Genomic DNA, 21,281 nt, shown 5'->3' with positions numbered 1-21,281 from the left:
ATCTCAACTAAAATAATTAAGAGAGGGCGGAACATAAAGAAGCTCCTGCCTTTTAAAAAACAGCCAATAGCTTTTGTTTGAATCACAGCTCTGCCAGTGAAGGGTGCATCAAATGAAAAGGAAATGCGTCTTGATGGGGGTGGGGCATGTCAGATACTAGAGCACATTTGATTGGTCAGAAGATTTGACGAGAAACTGAATTTCTTTCCTCTCGGATAGCAAGATACGGAGAAGCTCTGAAATTCCTGCTACCTGTCAGGGACACCTGTTGGACTTTACAGGCTCACGCACACACACATACACAACCACAGATAAACAATCACCACCGATCCCCTCATCCAAATGCCTTCGTGTGCTTTCACCCACTGGAGGGGGTAGGCGGTCTGCGACCAGCGCATCCATGGCTGCAGGACCAGGCGGCTGTCCGCCCTCATCGGACTACATCCATATCCCCTGTTCCCATCCAATTTGTCAATGTTGTGTCTTGCCCGTGTGCTTTCATGTGCTAGATTGGGCTGTTTTTCTCCTTTTCTCACTTTGCTCTAATCAAGAGCAAGGTTAGAGGGTGTTTTTTGCCTAACCCTCCTGATGTATCCTACTTGCCTTTCTAAATGCTACCTCCTGTGACCTGTCTTCCCCTGAAAATTGTGATGTTTGTGTATGGTCATGGGGGTTCAATTTCACTATGCGAAAGTATACGTGACAAATAAAGGCCTGATTTGATTTGAATTATGAGGTGATGTGAAAAAACAATCAATAATCGATTTAGGCGGACGTGACAAACTCCAAACTTGAGATGTTTATATCAGTTTAATATTTTCGAAATGCAAATTTATAAAACACTAGCTTATAGGTATCCTTAAAACTAACAGACTGAAATATAGATCTAAAAAAAATATTTTAACATTTTCATGGGACCTTTAAAGATTGGTTTCTGTCTATATGCAATTTTGTTGCAATTTTAAATGAAGAAAAAATAAACTGTGAAAAAATGACTATGCAGTCGAAAAAATATGCTAAATGTCTTTTAAATCATGTATGATGTATTTAAATAAAAATAATAATAATATAACCAAAGATCTTTAAATGTTCATGTTTTTAAATAATAACGGTAAAATACTATGGATCTTTTAATTTATTTGTTTAATATAAAAATATAATAAAAATATAAAATATAAAAATATAAAAACATAAAATATTTTTTAACAATATAAAAATATTTTTGACTACTACAACTACTACTAATAATAATAACAATTATTATTATTATAACAAATAAAAAACTCATGTGTAATGTTTTAAATTATTATAAAAATCACACATGACTTAAAAATTGTGTTTTTTGTTATAATAATGATAATATTGATAATAATAATAATAATGATAATAATAATAATATTAACAATTATAAGAATAAATAATAATAATAATAATAATAATAATAACAATAATAAGAATAAATAATATTAATAATAATAACGATGATAATAATAATAACAATAATAAGAATAATTAATAATAATAATAGTAATAGTAAAAATAACAAGTCTAAGTATAAACTAAATATCTTTCATATTTTTTTTTGTTTTCCATAAAAAAACTCTTTCTGTTTGCATTTATAATTTAATTATAATGCTTATAATTTATTTTAATCATCTATTCCAGTGATTTAAAAGATCAATTCATTAAATTATAGTCATCAGAAATCACTCTAACATTAATTATTATTATCATCATCATAATTATTTTATTATGATTATTAATAGTAATAGTAATAAAAGCAATAATGACTGGAGTAATAATTTCATTTGAAACTGCATACAAAAAACGCAGTTAATTAAATATTTGGAAATTGATTTTTTAATTAAATAATGAACAAAAAAAAAACAACAACAAAAAAAACATTAAAAAACTAACCCCAAACTTTTGACTGGTAGTGTGTGTATATATACACAGTTGAAGTCAGAATTATTAGCCCCACTGAATTATTCGCCCCCTCTGTTTAACTTTTCCCCCAATTTTTGTTTAACGGAGAGCAGATTTTTTTTCTATACATTTCTAAACAAAGGTTTTAATAACTCATCTCTAATAACTCATTTATTTTATATTTGTCATGATGACAGTAAATAATATTTTACTAGATATTTTTAAAGACATTTCTATACAGCTTAAAGTGACATTTAAAGGCTTAACTAGGTTAACTAGGCAGGTTAGGGTAATTAGGCAAGTTATTGTATAACGATGGTTTGTTCTGTAGATTATCGAAAAAGCATAGCTTAAGGGGGCTAATAATTTTGACCTTAAAATGATTTTTAAAAAATTAATAACTGCTTTTATTCTAGCTGAAATAAAACAAATAAGACTTTTTGGCATGCTCGAGTGACGTCACTGGCGTCACTGTCTCCGTTCGGTCACACACTGTGTGCTTGAAGTTTGGACTTGTTATTTACTCGCAATTTAAATCTTAATCATTAAATTCTTCCTCATTCGCTAAGTATTTGTCTCTCCTACTTAGGGTGACCAAACCCTTAATACATTTATACAAACAAAGCTGCTTTAAAAACGGTCTGTCCCTCGAGCATCCGCCTGTTGTTTGTAGCTTTAGCCTGCTAGCGCCGCTGGTCAGCTAAAGCTACCGACCTCTTTAACCATACACTTTTGACTTACTGGCTTTGCTCTTTACCCCGTAAAATGTCGCTTCCGTCTCTGTCCTTGTGTGCAGGAGAAGCATCGATGGAGGCGTTGGAGCTGGAGCTGGAAGAAGTGGAGTCCCAGATCCGCGCGCTGGTGGTAAGACGGTCGCGGCTACGGGAACGGCTTCTAGCCGTACCTAATGCTAAGGCCGTCTCATCACCTAAGGTACGTGGAAATTACAACCACATCATTCCCTCTACCTCAACCCCGCGTCCTTCTCTGTCCAGGCCCAGCGCACCCGGGGCGCGGCTCAGCCAGGCGTCGTTCACGCCGACACCCGGCTACCACGGCGCCTGGGTGCAGCCGCGCAAGGTGCTTCCCAGATCCCGGGGCAGAACGTCTCCGCCTGTGTTCGAGATCTCCACGGAGAACCGCTTCTCCCCTCTCCGCGAGTCGGGTCCCGATGTGGCCATCATCGGTGACTCGATCGTTCGTCACGTCCGTGCCGCCTCCTCAAAAGGTAATAAAGTACGTACTTTCTGCTTTCCTGGTGCCCGTGTGAAAAATATTTCTACACAGATTCCAACCATCCTGGGCGCTGCCGAGAGCCCTGGTGCCGTTGTCCTCCACGTGGGGACAAACGACACCGGGCTCCGGCAGTCGGAGATCCTGAAGAAGGACTTCAGGAGCCTGATCGAGACGGTTCGACGCACCTCGCCCGCCACGCAGATCATCGTTTCTGGGCCGCTTCCTACCTACCGCCGAGGAAATGAAAGGTTCAGTAGACTTTTAGCTTTGAATGAATGGCTAATAACATGGTGTAAAGAACAGAAATTGCTCTTTGCTAATAACTGGAATCTTTTCTGGGAGCGTCCTAGGCTCTTCCGTCCTGACGGCCTGCACCCCAGTCGAGCCGGAGCTGAACTCCTGTCGGACAACATCTCCAGACTACTTCGCACCATCTGACTAGCAGGTAAAAATTCACAAAATTCACACTATAGCCACCTAGACTCTTGTTCACCCCACTTAAACATCAGTAACGCATATCTGGCGAATCCTATAGAGACTGTGTCTGTTCCTCGTATTATTAGATTAAGAAATAAACGTACTGTGTGCTCCAGGAAAAATCTAGTAAGAATCAAACCAGAAAAACCAGTAGAAAGTGAAAATACAAATTTCGTAAAACTTGGTCTCCTAAACATCAGGTCACTTGCACCTAAAGCACTTATCATTAATGAAATAATAACAGAAAACAATCTTAATGCACTCTGTCTCACTGAAACCTGGCTGAAACAAAATGACTATATTAGCTTAAATGAAGCAACTCCTCCAGGATTCTTATATAAACATGAGGCTCGTCAAACTGGTCGTGGTGGTGGAGTTGCATCAATCTTTAGTGATTTCCTTAATATTAAACAGAGAAACGGACTTATGTTTAGCTCCTTTGAAGTATTATCGCTTAATGTTCAGCTTCCAGATACTATACAAAAACCTATGTTATCTCTCGCCTTAATCACCATATATAGACCCCCAGGACCCTATGTCAAATTTCTAAAAGAATTTTCTGATTTTATTTCTGACTTACTAGTCAAAACTGATAAAATGCTAATTGTAGGTGACTTTAACATCCACATAGATGACGCTAATGATACATTAGGGCTCGCGTTTATGGATTTAATACACTCACTTGGGATAAAGCAAAACGTTGTGGGTCCAACCCATCGCTTAAAGCATACATTAGATCTAATTCTGTCTTATGGAATCGAGGTTATTGACGTAGACATTATACCACAAAGTGATGATATTACAGATCACTACCTCTTACTATATAAGCTATGTTTACCTGAAATCAGCAAACCCGCTCCAATACTCCGCCCTAGTAGAACTATTGTTCCGTCAACTAAAGATGAATTTATAAATAACTTACCTGATCTCTCTCTATTTCGTAATGCACCCGCAAACTCAAATGATCTTGATGTAGTAACCAGCAGTATGGATGCCATCTTTACTAGCACACTAAATACTGTGGCACCCATAAAATTAAAAAAGGCTAGAGAGATTAAAACTATACCATGGTATAATAGTCATACTCGTGCGCTCAAAACAGCAACCCGCGCCCTGGAACGTAAATGGAAAAAAACTAATTTAGAGGTCTTTAGAATTGCGTACAAAGACAGTATGTCCAGCTATAGGAGGGCTCTAAAATCTGCCAGGACCGAGCACCTGCGCAAACTGATAGAAAATAATCATAACAATCCTAGATTTTTATTTAACACCATCTCTAAATTAGCAAATAATCGGTCATCCTTGGAACAAACTACTCCACCGCAAATTAGTAGTGATGACTTCATGAATTTTTTCAGTAATAAAATAGAAGGCTTTAGACAGAAAATAGGAGATGCCAAACTTTCTGCACCGGCTTATACTCCAAATCCTGTAAATATTTCATTAAATCATAATAATAACCTACACTGCTTCAAAATCATAGAACATGAAGAGTTAGTGAAAATTATAAATAGCTCTAAACCAGCTACGTGTATGCTGGACTCAATTCCAACAAAATTACTGAAAGAGCTGCTACCTGCTATAGGAGAACCTCTTCTTAACATTATCAACTCTTCTTTATCTATAGGCCATGTTCCAAACTCTTACAAGCTAGCTGTTATTAAGCCTATTATTAAGAAACCGCAACTAGACACCAACAACTTAGCTAACTATAGGCCTATTTCAAATCTTCCATTTATGTCTAAAATACTAGAAAAAGTTGTTTCCACTCAATTATGCTCTTTTCTGCAGACGAACAATATTTTTGAAGTGTTTCAGTCAGGTTTCAGGGCTCACCACAGTACAGAAACCGCCTTAGTGAAAATAACCAACGATTTACTCTTAGCTGCTGACCGAGGGTGCGTCTCGCTATTAGTTTTACTCGATCTTAGTGCGGCATTTGATACCATTGACCACAATATCCTCATAAATCGCTTAAAGTCTACAGGTGTCCAGGGACAGGCTCTACAATGGTTTAAGTCATACTTAACTGACCGCTACCAGTATGTAAATCTTAATGGACAGCCTTCACAAATCTGCCCAGTAAAGTATGGGGTGCCTCAAGGATCAGTTTTAGGCCCTTTACTGTTTACAATTTACATGCTACCTATGGGAGACATTATTAGAAGACATGGGATCAGCTTTCACTGCTATGCAGATGATACTCAATTATATATTTCCACTAAACCTGACGAGACGTCTGAACTTTCTAAACTAACTGAGTGTATCAAAGACATCAAAGACTGGATGACCAACAATTTTCTTCTCTTAAACTCAGACAAAACAGAATTATTACTTATTGGGCCTAAATCTTGCACACAGCAGATCTCGCAACTCAATTTACAATTAGAGGGATACAAAGTTAGCTTTAGCTCTACTATAAAAGATCTGGGTGTCATATTTGACAGCAATCTAACTTTTAAAAACCATATATCCCATGTCACTAAAACTGCCTTCTTTCATCTGAGAAATATCGCTAAATTACGAAATATGCTATCCATCTCAGATGCAGAAAAGCTAGTCCATGCTTTTATGACTTCGAGACTGGATTACTGTAATGCTCTATTTGCTGGCTGCCCAGCATCCTCTATTAACAAACTTCAATTAGTGCAAAATGCAGCAGCCAGAGTTCTGACCAGGTCTAGAAAATATGATCATATAACCCCAATTTTATCCTCCTTACACTGGCTGCCTGTTAAATTTCGTATTGAATTTAAAATATTACTTCTCACCTATAAAGCTCTAAATAATCTAGCTCCTGTTTATCTAACCAACCTTCTGTCTCGCTACGAACCAACTCGCTCCTTAAGATCTCAAAATTCAGGGCTTCTGGTAGTACCTAGAATAGCAAAATCAAGTAAAGGAGGTCGAGCCTTCTCTTTCATGGCTCCTACACTCTGGAATAGCCTTCCTGGTAATGTCCGAGGCTCAGACACACTCTCCCAGTTCAAAACTAGATTAAAGACCTATCTGTTTAGTAAAGCATACACTCAGTGCATCACCTAGCAGGTTCCACACTGGCTTCTACATCTTGCTTATATACACTATGAACAGCAGCTACGCTAATTATTCTCTTTATTCTCTATTTTCACCTGGGGATACTCATCCCGAGGTCCTCAGATTAGGCGGAGTCACTGATTGGATCCAAGACCAGCGACGTGATGATCCCAAGGATTCCATATCCGGGACCAGGCCATATCCTGAGCTGCTGCTGCGCTGATGGTCGTGGGGAGTGGAGATCATGAGTCTGATTCCAGCGACGCTCCAGGGACAGACGAGTCTTCATTGAGGCCATCTTCCAGCATAAACCACGGCGAAGGAAGTTCTTCACAAGACTTTTGGCCAGCGGAGAAATTAAAATGGTCGTGCCCAACTGAATCTGGTTCTCTCAAGGTTTTTTTTCTTCACTCCCATCAGGTGAAGTTTTTTTTCCCTCTCCGCTGTCGCCACTGCCTCGCATGGTTCAGGATTGGTAGAGCTACACATCGATGAATTTGCTCTTCAGTGTTTGAACTCTCAGTAATGATTAAATCACACTGAACAGAGCTAAACTGAACTGAACTGAACTTAAACACTAAAACCTGAACCACACTGTTCCAATTACTATGACCATTTATGTGAAGCTGCTTTGACACAATCTACATTGTAAAAGCGCTATACAAATAAAGCTGAATTGAATTGAATTGAACTTTCTCCAGAAAAAAAATATTATCAGACATACTGTGAAAATTTCCTTGCTCTGTTAAACATCATTTGGGAAATAATTGGGGCTAATAAATCTGACTACATATATATATATATATATATATATATATATATATATATATATATATATATATATATATATATATATATATATATATATATATATATATATATACACACACACATTCATAAAAAATGAATCTGTTGTTTTACCTGACCTTCGCACTCTGACTGTCACTTCTAAATCTTAGACGCCAATCTTGTGTGATTTTGGGCTCCTGAACAGTAAACTGCTGTGCGTGTGTGTGATCTCTCAGCGCCCCCTGCAGGAACAAGACGACACAGGCATTACATAACACTGAGTAAAGCGGTGTCAGATGCTCAGCCGCAGAAAAAATAAAAAGATGCTCAACGGCACAGAAGAAACAACAAACACATTCCCAAAGCACTGAGGACAGCGACTCCAGCCTAAAACACATCTCCACTCTGAAAGCTGACAATATATAAGCGGTGAGTACTTTATAAAGGGAATTTAGAGATAAACTATTCTGCAAGAAGTCTCAAGTTTATGCTTTTAGAGAATGTATGCTGTACATTTAAGGCGTTTTCGGGCATGATTACGCTTTTTTCCCTCATAAACACGTTTTAATGTTGCAACAACGTTGGCATAGCTTGTTTGTTTCAAAGTGCATAGTTTTGTAAAAGTTAATTGGACATCGCTTTACACGCCAAGTAATGAGGTCCGGTTCATTTCCAAACATGAATCGGCTCTTTCGAACAGTTCGGTTTGTAACGAACAAATTAATCAAACGATGCAGTCATGTGGTTTCGGCTTCTGATGTAGCGTGTTTTAAAAATGTAGGCTAAATAATAAAGCTAGCATGCAGCAATCAAACTACACTTTAAGTTGGTCGTTTTATAACCTAAATAATTTGAATAATTTACATTTAAATGTACATGTAAAGTTACTTCTCTCAAATAAACATGTTTGCACGTCGTTATATCTGTTACATCCCTTTCATGTGTTGATTAATGTTTTACCTTCAAATACGTTTTAATTGTGAGATTTAACTTACTTTACTAGACACGTTAGCCCCTTTCACACAGTGATACCGGTAAATATCCGGAAAATTTCCGGAACGACTTTACCGGTATATTGAAAAAAGCGCTGTTCACACAGGCACGGACGTTACGGAAATTTTCCAAGTGGTGCTCGCTGCAGAGCCATTTGGGCGAGCTGAGCTCCAGCGAGGGGGAGCTTGAGCTTGAGCTCCACCTTTTTTGCACTTCTTCTACGAGTGATGTCACTGGGGGTAGGGTTAGGGGTGGGGTTGGTGTACGCATTAAAACAGCTTACAGGAGGCAGAACGAGAGCTCATGCTCCCCCTCGCTGGAGCTCAGCTCTGCTCAAATGGCTCTGCAGCGAGCACCCTCTCAAATTTTCCGGAAAAGAGCATTCACACATCCATTCCAAAATACCGGTAAATTCTGACATCATTTACCAGAAATGAGCTTTAAACGGCTGCGCTTGTATTTTTAAACATTTGACTAAATTACAAACTCTGTGGATGATCAATATTGTGAACAACTTTCGCAGGATGACTTTCGCATGTCGAGATGTTCATAATATGTGCGTGTGCAGGCGCTCACAGGCTGTTTCGCAGGCACACGCAAAGCTTGAAAGTAAACAAACAACGGCTTATCATAAGCATCTCATCGATGATTATTTATACAGTTGGCATTAAGAAGAACATATAAACGTGATCTGACTAACTTCTAGCAGCTAAATGTGTCTGGGAAAATATTCAAAGGCTTTTATTCTCATAAACCGCGCGGACGTAAATGCATCTGACAGTTGTGATTGGCTAAAGCAGACGTCTCACGTCAGCACGTTCTAGACGTGCACGCGCTTATTACGGGAATCTTCCTTCTGCATTCACACAGCGCAGCATTCCGGCAAATTGCCGGTAATGTTACAACTTCTCTTTCCGGAAAATAGCCAGAACGAATTTACCGGTATTTTCAAAAAGGACCTGTTCACACATACAACCTTTCCGGAAAATTGCCGGTAATTTTCCGGAAAGGTCTGTATGTGTGAAAGGGGCTGTTGTCAGTCCTTCGTTTCACTTCAAGTTTTCTTAGTATTTAGAATCAAAGGTGTTTATATTAATGCTTCTTTTCATCCATCATTTGACGGGTTTCAGCTTTCGAATCGGCCTTGCTTGAAATTCACGGTTAAATGAAGAGTCACTCCAACAGATTCAGTGAATCTTCTCTTTGAAGCAGAAGCAGTTTGACTGAATCAGTTAAGAAAATGGGCGATATGCACACAGACTTTTAATTTCAGCCCACCCACCAGCCTCAGCGATTCCGCTTATAAAATCTTTCCATTATAAAATGGCCACGTTAAAAAAAAGATAAAAAAAAAATATGCTCAATGGCATAGAAAAAACAATTAAGCTAACATGAAGCAACAACTACCCTTTAAACGTTTAATTTTATAATTGCTCTGTCATCTACCTCAGCAAGCTTTTTTGCAACCGTGATTCAGCTCGTAAATAAGGGGTTTTTAACCTAAATAATTTGAATAATTGACAACATGTAACGTTACTTATCTGGATTAAACATGTTTGCACGGCATTATATTTGTTACATCTCTTTAATGCGTTGATAAAGCTCTTTTACCGACAAATTGTAGAATTAACTTTACGACACACTTAACAGTCCCTCGTTTAACTTCAAGTTTTCTTAGTAGCTTTTTACAATCAAAGGTGTTTACATTATTGCTTTAGTTTTCAAATTATCATTCAATGAAGAGTCATTTCAACAGATTCAGTGAATTGGTTCTTCAAAACAGAAGCTGTTTGACTGAATCAGTTAAGAAAATGGAGTACACGCATGCAAACTTTTATTTCTGCAAGACTCCGCGCTTCCGATTAACTGTCTTTCCATTATAAAATACTCATGATTAAGATCTGATTTCTTTACAAATCAGTGATCCGTACTGCCAGTTATATATACAATATAAAGTAGGTCTCAGACCGGACAAGAAGCACTGCATTAAATTATAATGGGCTCTATGCTAAGCTAGAGTATTAAAGCCAACGGTAAACTTCCGGTGAAAACTTAAGGTGACTATTTTAATTTTCACAAGGTTGCTTTTACAGCATCGATGTTGTAATGTAATTAAAATGCATTCAGTTATAAAGACTTAAGCATTCATTTAGTTGTTCAAGCGTAAAACGAGATGAGAGACCACTAGCGCTTTCAGTAGCAACAAACTAGCGCAGAAATTCCATTTACCCCCCACCATGTCTTTAAAATATGACTGTTTATTTTACCCTGGTATTTTCAATGGAATTTCTGCGCTAGTTTTGTTAGCTTTATTGTTTTTTCTATGCCATTGACTATATTTTTTAAAATCTTTTTTAACGTGGCGATTTTATAATGGAAAGATTTTATAAGCGGAATCGCTGAGGCTGGTGGGTGGGCTGAAATTAAAAGTCTGTGTGCATATCGCCCTTTCTTAACTGATTCAGTCAAACTGCTTCTGTTTCAAAGAGAAGATTCACTGATTCTGTTGGAGTGACTCTTCATTTAACCGTTCATTTCAAGCATGGCCGATTTAAAGGCTGAAACCCCTCGAATGATGGATGAAAAGAAGCAATAATTGTAAACACCTTTGATTAGGTAAAATACCAGGGTAAAATAAAAGGTCATATTTTAAAGACATGGTGGGGGGTAAATGGAGTTTAATGCAGTGCTTCTTGTCTGATCTGAGACCCACTTCGTATATCTACCAGGCAATGAGGGAAAAAAAAAAAAAAAAAAAAAAAAAAAAAAAAATCGCTGATTTTTAAAGAAATCAGATCTTAAACGTGACAATTTTGTAATGGAAAGACAGTGCACTGGAAGCCCTTGGGCTGCCTGGCTGAAAATTAAAGGTCCTTGTGAATATACTGGATTGACACAATTTCAATTTACTATAATCTTCTATGTTAAGCTCATTTGACACAATCTACATTATAAAAAGCGCTAAAGAAATAAAAATGAATTGAACTGAAATGAAATAGCCCACCATGTCTTTAAAATAGAGATACCCCAGTATTTTTAATGGAGTTTCTGTGCTTGCCTGCTGATCCTGACGGTGCTAGAGGTTACACGGTCTTTCATCTCGTTTTACGCTTGAACAACTAAATGACTGCCTATAAAGTCTATTTATCTGAATGTATTGTAGTTACATTACAACATGGATGCTGTAAGAGGATCCTTATGAAATTTAAAATATTCACATTAAGCTTTCACCGGAAGTTTATCATTGGCTGAAAAACACTAGCTGTGCATATAACCTATTCAGCAGCTCTTTTACATCAACATGTAGTCACATGCTATCATTCATTCATTTATTTTCTTGTCAGCTCAGTCCCTTTCTGTTTCAATCCATTTCTGTTAAAGATCCACAAACACATTCACACACACACTAATACACTAAGGACAATTTAGCCTACCCAATTCACCTGTAAAGCATGTCTTTGGACTGGGTGGGAAACAGGAGCACCTGGAGGAAACCCACGCGAACGCAGGGAAAACATGCAAACTCCACACAGAAACGCCAACTGAGCCGAGGCTCGACCCTGCGACCTTCTTGCTGTGAGTGGACAGCACTACCTACTGCGCCACTGCTTCGCCACGTGCTATCAACGCCAGATATATTGTAAAAGGTTTTGCTAATAAAGTTAACCTAAAACTATAAATCTTCTGTATTATTATTATATTTGTTGCATTTTATTTACAAACATTTGGTCAATGTAGTTATTAAGGTAAATTGATTTCAAATAAAGTTAATGGAGTATTAAGTGTTTTTCAGCCAATGATAAACTTCAGGTGAAAGCTTAATGTGATTATTTTAAATTTCATAAGGATCCTATTACAGTGTCCATGTTGTAATGTAGTTACAACACATTCAGTTAAATAGACCTAAGCATTCATTTAGTTGTTCCAGTGTAAAGCGTATAACCGTTTGTGCTGTCAGGATCTCCAGGAATCTCCAATACTGGGAATATTAGGAAAATTCTGGGGTAAAATAAACTGTCATATTTTAAACGCATGGCTGGGGGAAATGCAATTTAATGCAGTGCTTCTTGTCTGGTCTGAGACCCACTTTATATTGTATATAGATCACAGATTTGTAAAGAAATCAGACATTAAAAGTGGCAATTTTATAATAGAAAGAGAATTCACTGGAAGTGCTGAGGTTGGCTGAAATTTTAAGTCCATTTGCATATACCCCATTTTGTCTAAGAACAACATGGATGTCATCAATGCTGGCAAGACATGATGTTGGGCCACGAGTTTTAATGAGAATTAGATAAAGAGATAGAGAGCGGTGGCACTTAGTGTTGACTCATGCAAGAGCCAACTGAATTTTGAAGTGCAGTAAGTTGCATGGAGATATGTAAATGTGTACAAACATTTGTAGGAGAAGAGTGGGGATAACATGAGCCAGTGGGTAAACTGACCCATCCATTAGGCCAGTATTTCCCAAAGTGGGGGTCGGGGGACAATCATGCTCGCATGGTAATTTCCAAAACTTGATTAAACTATTAGAATTACCATCTTTTATCTATAACCTACAGAAGATAAAACAAGTAGTTAATAGTTACATAAAAAGGCAACAACATGCAAATAAAAAGCCATCAGCCTTTAATTTTCGTTTTTGTTTACGTTTGGTTGACAACACAGCAATAGCGCCAGCAGCAGCAGATTGATTTTATAGCACCAGGTTAACCTTTCTGACATCTTTATGGGAATCAGAAACATTAAAAATAAATACATGCCACAACTGAACATGGAGGATGATCTCTGAGTGGCGTTCTCTAAAATTAAACTAAGAATAGACTTGTGCTGAAAACTTTCTTTTTAGCTGAGGTTAATATTAAAAGAAACAAATTAATAAATGACAAAATAAAATATTGTTGTTAATGTTGGAATATCAAGCTAATTCGATGCGTGTTCAATATGAAGAGGTCAGAAGAGGGTTTTCTCAAAAGTCAAAATATTAGTAGTTTATTTGATACAAATGAATCATTCGCTGACAGAGCTCTGCTACCCCAATGCAATACAAGAATTTAATTCAGGAGGTTCGCAACTAACATAAATTTCCCTGACTCCAGAATATACAATTGAAACCAGTTTACATACACTGTATAAAAAGGCACATAACCATTAGAAATAAGTCAGATGTTAATGTGACTAAACTTTTTCTCTTTTAGGGAAGTTAGGATTGTCAAATTTGTTTCAGTTCTGCTTAATAGCAGAATAATGAGAGATTTTTAAAGAAATTGTTATAACATTTCCTGAAAGTCAAGTTAACATACAATAGGATTACTATGACTCTGAAAAGCTCAGTTGAAGGTGTCAAGATTTTGGAAGGTTTTGATTGGCTAATTGTAAACATTTGAGTTAATTGGAGGCACAACTGTAGAATAGTATTTAAGGAAAACCTCAAACACACTGCTTCTTTGTGTGACAACATGGGAAAATCAAAAAGCCAGGAATCAACAAAAAAGCCAGATAACAATTTGCTAAATTACACTGAGAAAAAGACTAATTTTTGGAGACATGTCCTGTGCTTTGATGGAACTAAGATTGAACTGTTTGGCCATAATGACCAGTGTTACATTTGGAGGACAAAGGAGAAAGTATGGGGGCGGCAGCATGATGTTGTGAGGCTGTTTTACTGCAGGAGGGACTGGTCCACTTCACAGCATAGATGGCATCATGAAGAAAGAACATTATTTTGAAATACTAAAGCAACATCTCAAGACATCAGCTAGGAAATTAAAACTTGGGCACAAATGTGTCTTCAAAACATACCATGAGCCTAAGCATTCTGCCAAATTAGTTAAAATGTGCTAACTCATTTGTAAATGTTTTGGAGTGGCCATCAAGACAACAGAGTAAATGTTTTGGAGTGGCCATCACAAAGCCCTGAGCTCAATCCTTTAGAAAATTTGTGAGCAGAGTTGAAAAAGCTTGTGCGAGTAAGACAGCCAACATATCTGACTCAGTTACACCAATTCTGTCAGGAGGAATGGGCCAAAATTCCTATTGTGATAAGCTTGTGGAAGGATACCCAAAACATTTTAACAAAGTTATACAGTTTAAAAGCAAAGCTAAAAAATAGCAAGGAAATGGATGTAAACTTTTGACTGTCTAGAAATAATAAAAAAATCTCTCATTATTCTGGCATTTAGCAAATGTAAATCATTTAAGTAATCCTAATGGACCTAAAACAGTAAACGCTTAGTATGATTTATCATCAGACTTTTTTTTTAAATGGTTATGTTCTTTTTTTTAAGTGTATGTAAACTCCTGATTTCAACTTTATACACAATTATATTAACAGGTGGAGTTTTGGTGTAACATCACTTATCAGTCATTCTGCAAACCTTTGGCTCTTGTACCCCAAACATACTTCCTCTTTCTGCAACTCTTCTCTGCATACCGGAACGGAACAGTTAAGTGTCTCTGTAATATTTTTCACAACTTCTACAAGCATCCAGCTCCTTGTGACACGTCTGAACTTCTTATTAGACAGCAGTCTAGAGCAAGGGCCCCCGCACTATATTTATTCTTATTCAGTTATTTCCCTCTTTTCAGCAGTTCCTTCTAAAAAGTATGCAACACAGTAAGAAAGAAGTATGCTTGGCCAATATATGGTATCACAGAAAAGAAAAAGTTTGATTAATCTCTGCTGTTAGTCTAAGCAATTTTTCTAATAAAACATTAGGACACAAAAGTAATAAAAATAAATTTCTACATTAAACATTTGCACTTTTTTGTGTTGTCTATATGCTCATGTTTATATAGGCCTTTAGTTGTGTGTGCAATGTTTGTATATTTATAACCACCTTCGAGAAAAATAGGAGTCGCAAGTCACTGACATTGTTATTTTAGGGGTCATGGGGTGATACAAGGCACTTGTATTTTCTTGTGACCATACATTTTGGAAAGTCAAATAATTTCTGCTGGACCATGAAAATGAGAAGCACATGGAAGAATTGGTGAACATGTTTAATTCTAGGGAGCATTTGATTGGTCAGACGATTTGATGAGAAACTGAAATCCTGAAGTATATATATATATATATATATATATATATATATATATATATATATATATATATATATATATATATATATATAAAAATTTTTTTCAAGACACTTAAATACAGCTTAAATAGACATTTAAAAGCTTAACTAGGTTTATTAGGCAGATAAGGGTAATTATGGAATGCATTGTATAACAATGGTTTGTTCACACTAGATTTTGGCTAAGACTAACATACTGCTACTAACATCTAAAAACCGCTATTTTAATTTCTCTGGACCTTTATGAAAAGCATGATTAGCCAAAACAGTGTCTTCAGAAAGTGTGATTCATTCTAGTGAGACTTTTTTTTTTTTTTACCAAGTATACAGTTATATAGTTACACACTAGAATTTTCTTTTTTTTTTTCCTGACAGCCGCTTCCAGTGCAAAAAGTACAAACAAGTTCAGACGTAGTGCAGACATGCATACTTAATGAGTCAACGGTAGTAGAATGAAGCATAAACTAATAAAGAGGAGTACAGGAGATAAATCAGTAATGTGCAGACAGGGGTGTGTGACTTTGGTTTGGGGGGGGGGGGGGGGGGGGGGGGGGCTGTGAGGAGCTGTTCTTGTGTCCGGCTGTTCTGGTGCTCGGTGTTCTAATCGCAAATATTTAAGCGGTGGGCTGAACGTGAGGAATACAGATGATTTTTCTCACTCTGGAGGTGTAAAGATCTGAAGGTTTAGGCAGAGTGCCATCAGTAATTCAAAACTTGTGTCTTCTGACTGAGCAATATGACAAAATCACGATATAGTAACAATTCTGTAAATTTAATCAATTATTACTTTATTGACCACATATGAAGAACTAATTAATTTTATTTTATTTACATTTTAAAATATATATTTGATCATCTACTCATTAAAGTGTGTTCATATTACATACTTTATTCAGAACTTCAGGGCAAAGGTTTGATTTAAAATGAAGAAATACACAATATAAAACACTTTCCAAACACTGATTACAGGTCAAACATAAAATATCGCTTTACCTGCCAGACCAGTATATGGAGCTGTAATTCTCCCATAGAGATGCACAAAAAATGGAGCATGCATATTAGAGCTGTACAAAATGTAGTTTCAGCATTGATATTGCAATGTGTGTGTCCACAATAGTCACATCGCAGGATATACAATGTTGAGTTGGAGTTAGCACAACAGTGGAGTCAATGAATTTGTGGAGTCATTGCAAAGTACAACCATAACAGGGTGAAATCTTTAAAGGCAATTTATGAGAGTTTAAAGCATTTAGGCACAAAAGGTACATTTTTAATACGTTATTAAAAGTTATTAGTTCAATAAAGACTACCGTGTTATTTTACATTCCATTATTCATTTTCTATACCTAAATACAGCTTGACTCTCCAAAAAACCACAAAGCACTGCTTATTTGACTTTTTTCTTTGCTCTAATGTAATAATTTTTGCTTGCAATTTATTTGTTCATTTTCATACATGATTCACATCCTTACAAAATCTCCCCTATCAATCTAAATTAATGATTGCTTTCCAAACAGAGCTATTCAAGCCATCTGGTGAAACTGTATTTATATCGCAGAAACACTAAATATCGCAATGTCAGATTTTTCCAATATCGCGCAGCCCTAATGCATATTAACTTTGTGTGCAGTAGACAAACCAACACAAGATGGACATAATTAATGCTTTAAAGGGGTGGTCAAGAGTGTATTTTTAAGGCTTGGTTGTGTTTATTAGATGCAAAGCAATGTGTGCTTGTTCTTCACTTGTAAAAAAATCATGTTCTTTTTTATATATCTTACTTTGATTATATACAGCTACTCAGCTAACATGAAAACGAAGATCATATTTCCTAGTTCCGCTGGAGGCCCCGCCCTCAAGTGGCCCTGATTGGTCAGCTAATTATGTTCTGTGATTCGTGGACCGGCTCCACGTCATGCCCTTACAAGCCTGCACTTTAGCGCTGTGTAAATACTGCCAGTCAGAGCAGCAGTTAGCAGCATTAGCTGCCTGAAACAGACAGAAAAATGAAGGGCACACAGTTTAACCTCACGCCTGCTCTCGAAAATAAAACCTGACAAGTGTCTTCCACATATATTAGAATTAAGCATGTGTAAGTAATATAAAATGTTCACATATCTTTTGTAAGTTGTTATTTGAGATATGGAACTTATGGAAAGCAGCCGCATAGAAAGAAACTGCAGCGCTGCTGAAGATTAAGGGTGTTTACAGCAGTTTGACTGATAATTATGAATTTGTAGCTAAATTGTTAACAGCGCTAAACAACGTTTCCTGTTATTTACATTCTTATTCACGTCTTCACTACTGCATACCGTTAATGCTAGAAACTGTGCATGTTGTCCAGCACTGAACTGAAAGAGATTCTGTAGGCTCTCCTTTGTCAAATGCTAGAGCTATATCTTTTTAATAATCTTCTGGAACATAATTAAAATTAAACTGTAAGCACTTCTGTCTTTGTGTCGTGTCCTTTAGAAGACCAAATACAAAAAACAGAACAAGCTCTGTGGAAATAGCAGCGTTTGGATGGCACTTTAGCTGTCTTTGCATTTGCATTGAACTTTGAGCGTCTTACAAGAGATGCTGTTTATGTTCACAGCTACACTACACATCAACTAGTTTAAAATATGACATTGTAGTGGACCACCTCTTTAAAGGCTTCTTTTTTGTATTTGTCCACCCTGGGATCAAGTTGTTTTTTTTTTTTTTTTTAAATTGGTTTTGTCATTACTGATACCCTAGTGGAAAGTGCACCAACATAACAGCAACATCAATTTGTACGTCTCGAGTGCAGGTTTTGACTTGATGACCTTTCCCAATCTCACCCCCCTCTTCAGCTTTGCTTTCTGTCAATATAGTCATAAAAAATAAATAAATGGCAAAAATAAATCTTGTGGTTAACACTGTAGCCCCACAGCAGGAAGGTCACTAGTTTGAGTCCCAGTTGGCATTTCTGAGTTTGCATGTTCTCCCCATGTTGGTGTGAGTTTCCTCTGGGTGCTCCGGTTTTCCCCACAGTCCAAAGACATGCGCTATAGGTGAATTGGTTGAACTAAAATGGCCGTAGTGTACGAGTGTGTGTGTAATGTGATTGTTGCTTCACAATAATGGGTTGCAGACTGTGGAAATTAATGTGCTGGAGCCAGTTTAAGTGATAAGTTAACACATTTATTTCAGCTTATCAGTTAACAGCAGGAATGGAGACAGTAGTTAATTTGATTAAGAAATGGGCCATCTGTCTTTTGTTTGCCTGGGGAGCCACAACTTGCAGAACTTGTTTTAGACCTAATTAACAGTTGCCTTTTAAATCAGCATTGTCTCAGACAATTTCCTTGCTCTGTTAAACATCATTTGATAGATAGATGGTGATATTTGGTCTATATTCTCAGCACAATGTCTTGGGTGAACTGGAAGTGCTTTGGAAAGGAAATTATGCGTAGAAAAATATTTAAAACTTTTAGGTGTTAAACAGTCTTAACTGCACTCCGGTTATGCAAATGCCAATCACACCCTCCTGTGACAATCTCAGGGTGATCCAATAACAATGTTGGATTTGAAAGGCACCATCTTTTTAATCCCACCTTCCCAGGGAAAGCATTAAAAACATTCTCTGAAGGAAATACTTGTTGTAGTTGGTTGTAAAAGATTGTTGATGGTTGTAATAAGTGTGAAGCTTGTTTGTGCTTGACAAAAGCTTCATTGTGCAAGAGATAGACCTCTGAATGTCTCCAAGGAGAAACAAACAAGCCTCCGAGGTAAATTGGGAAGTCTGGAAAAGCAGCCAACATAAGTAGCGCCTCCCTAAAAGACCTTCAGCTTCAGTAAGATTCTCTTCAAAGGATTCTCTGCGTGTGCCACATTATCTAAATAGCTCAAAGACTTCGGGATTCCTGCGAGTTCCAGCAAGCACTTTCATGGTGTTAATGGAGTTTGGAATTCACAGTGCTTCGTCCAATACTTCTAAAAAAACAAAGCTTCATCATCAGATGTCTGCGAGTTCCAGGTTTCAGGTGATCTACTTTGAAGGATAAAACATTGGTGTGTTCCGACATTAAGACCAACATCTCTCAGATTAGTAAGATTTCCTCTTCTCAAAGCTCAAGAGCTATATGGATATATATATATATCCAATTCAGTTTGGACATAGCACAGTGACTGTTGATGTTAAGTTAACATTAACCCAAGTCGTCACAAATAAAACAATGCTAGGAAACGGCAACAATGCTAGGAAATGCAACAAGATATTGTAAACAAGCTAAAGCTCACTAGATAAGTAATATTTTAATTGGTAATATAGCAGATTCATGGACAATTACATCGGTAATCAGCATTTGTGCTGCAACTAATTCAAGTCAACAACATTAAATCGCCCGTTTCCACTGAGTGGTACAGTACGGTATGGGTTGGTATGGGTCACCTTTATTAGGCTTGCGTTTCCACTGCCATAAGATAATCTTTTGGTGGGCGTAGTGTACGACAGAAAGTTTCAGTCATCGTTGTTCTCGATCGAGAAAACGTCCACAGTGAAGCTGTACGGGTCTTTCACATATCGTATGAGAAGCACTTCTCAAAAACAGATGCTTTATACACATAAATACTTGTGTATAAATGTTTATTACTAACTTTACTATGAACATGATTTTTACTTACACAATTATTATAGGTATACATATGTTTTATGGATGGGATGGGGACAACCCTCTGATTGGGGGGGGGTTTACATCCATGGCATCATCAACAGCAGAGGTGTAAATATAGCACTTTCCAAACCTCTATCAGCAGGGGTGTCGCGAGGGGTGGGGGGTGGTGGGGGGGGGGACAAAGTGGGGGGCCTGGCAATTTAGGGGCCCTATGCCAGAAAGCCCTTTTGCATGTTCTCCTTGTGTTGGCGTGGGTTTCCTGCGGGTGCTCTGGTTTCCCCCACAGTCCAAACATATGCGCTAAAGGTGAACTGATAAGCTAAATTGCCCATAGTGTATGTGGAAGAGCATCCGCTGTGTAAAACATATGGTGGAATAGTTGGTGGTTCATTCTGCTGTGGTGACCCCTGGTAAATCAGACTAAACGGAAGAAAAATGTATAAATGAATGATTGATTGTTCAATTTCTGTACTTGAATACTGTTGGACTTCCCAGAAAATCATAAAGAACTGTTTGTTTATTTATTTTTGCTTGTAATTTATTATAATTCATGCAGCTCCACTGCCCAGAAAAGGACTTGACCATCCCAGCCGGTCTAAGTGAATAAAAATCTTTCCAAATAAAGCTGTTCAAATCATCTGGTGAAATTATATTCATTTAGCAATAGAACAGAATATCATCGCAATATCTTGCAGCCCTAATTTATAATGCTTTATCGTAGCAGTATGTAAAATAAGTCTTTAGTTGTTGTTTTTTTTTTTTTTGCATTCACATGGTTTCTGCAGATATCATGTCAAATTTAAGACCTTTTAAGACCTTTAAGTAATTAATTTAAGACCTAAATATCAAAAACAAGAGAGAGAAAATGCTAAATCATAAAATTAGTGGTAAAATAAATGCATTTAAATTAAACAGTACTAAAGACAGGAAAGATGCACCATTGAACTACAGAAAAAACAAACAAACATCTTAATGCTGATTTATACTTTCGCCTGGCACCGCATCGCACACCTTATGAAATGATGAGGCTTTTATACTTGACATGTTCGCCATTGAGATATTCTTTTAAATGACAATGGGCAGTCAAAAGAAACAGACAGTAAAATCA

The 21,281-nt window shown here is 37.1% G+C and overlaps 2 protein-coding genes across 8 annotated transcripts in view; both read left to right on the top strand.

Moving 5' to 3' along the window:
• The first annotated feature begins 2,377 nt into the window (after positions 1–2,377).
• On the top strand, positions 2,378–7,361 carry LOC147842442 (uncharacterized). 4 transcript variants are annotated; one of them, XM_087268617.1, is made up of 3 exons: positions 2,378–2,565; positions 2,723–3,410; positions 3,513–7,361. In XM_087268617.1, exons 2-3 carry the CDS (start codon positions 2,734–2,736, stop codon positions 3,598–3,600), a joined length of 765 nt encoding a protein of 254 aa, XP_087124743.1. In that variant the 5' UTR covers positions 2,378–2,565; positions 2,723–2,733; the 3' UTR covers positions 3,601–7,361. The 4 variants fall into 4 exon arrangements, with proteins under 4 accessions (XP_087124743.1, XP_087124740.1, XP_087124741.1 ...); XM_087268614.1 differs by having other exon boundaries at positions 2,723–7,361; XM_087268615.1 differs by having other exon boundaries at positions 2,378–2,621; positions 2,723–7,361.
• Positions 7,362–7,758: 397 nt separating this feature from the next.
• dhrs9 (dehydrogenase/reductase (SDR family) member 9) overlaps positions 7,759–21,281 on the top strand; it is a 31,517-nt gene continuing 17,994 nt past the window's right edge. The window contains exon 1 of one of the 4 annotated variants that reach the window (XR_015498729.1): positions 7,759–7,893. The gene's annotated coding sequence lies outside the window, so the exon portion shown is untranslated. 4 annotated transcript variants of the gene reach the window in all.

Source organism: Danio rerio, chromosome 9 (assembly GCF_052040795.2).
Source record: "Danio rerio strain M-AB ecotype USA chromosome 9, GRCz13ab, whole genome shotgun sequence".
Taxonomy (NCBI): domain Eukaryota; kingdom Metazoa; phylum Chordata; class Actinopteri; order Cypriniformes; family Danionidae; genus Danio; species Danio rerio.
The sequence above is the reverse complement of the archived record's forward strand: the minus strand, read 5'-3'. Positions and strand labels throughout refer to the sequence as shown.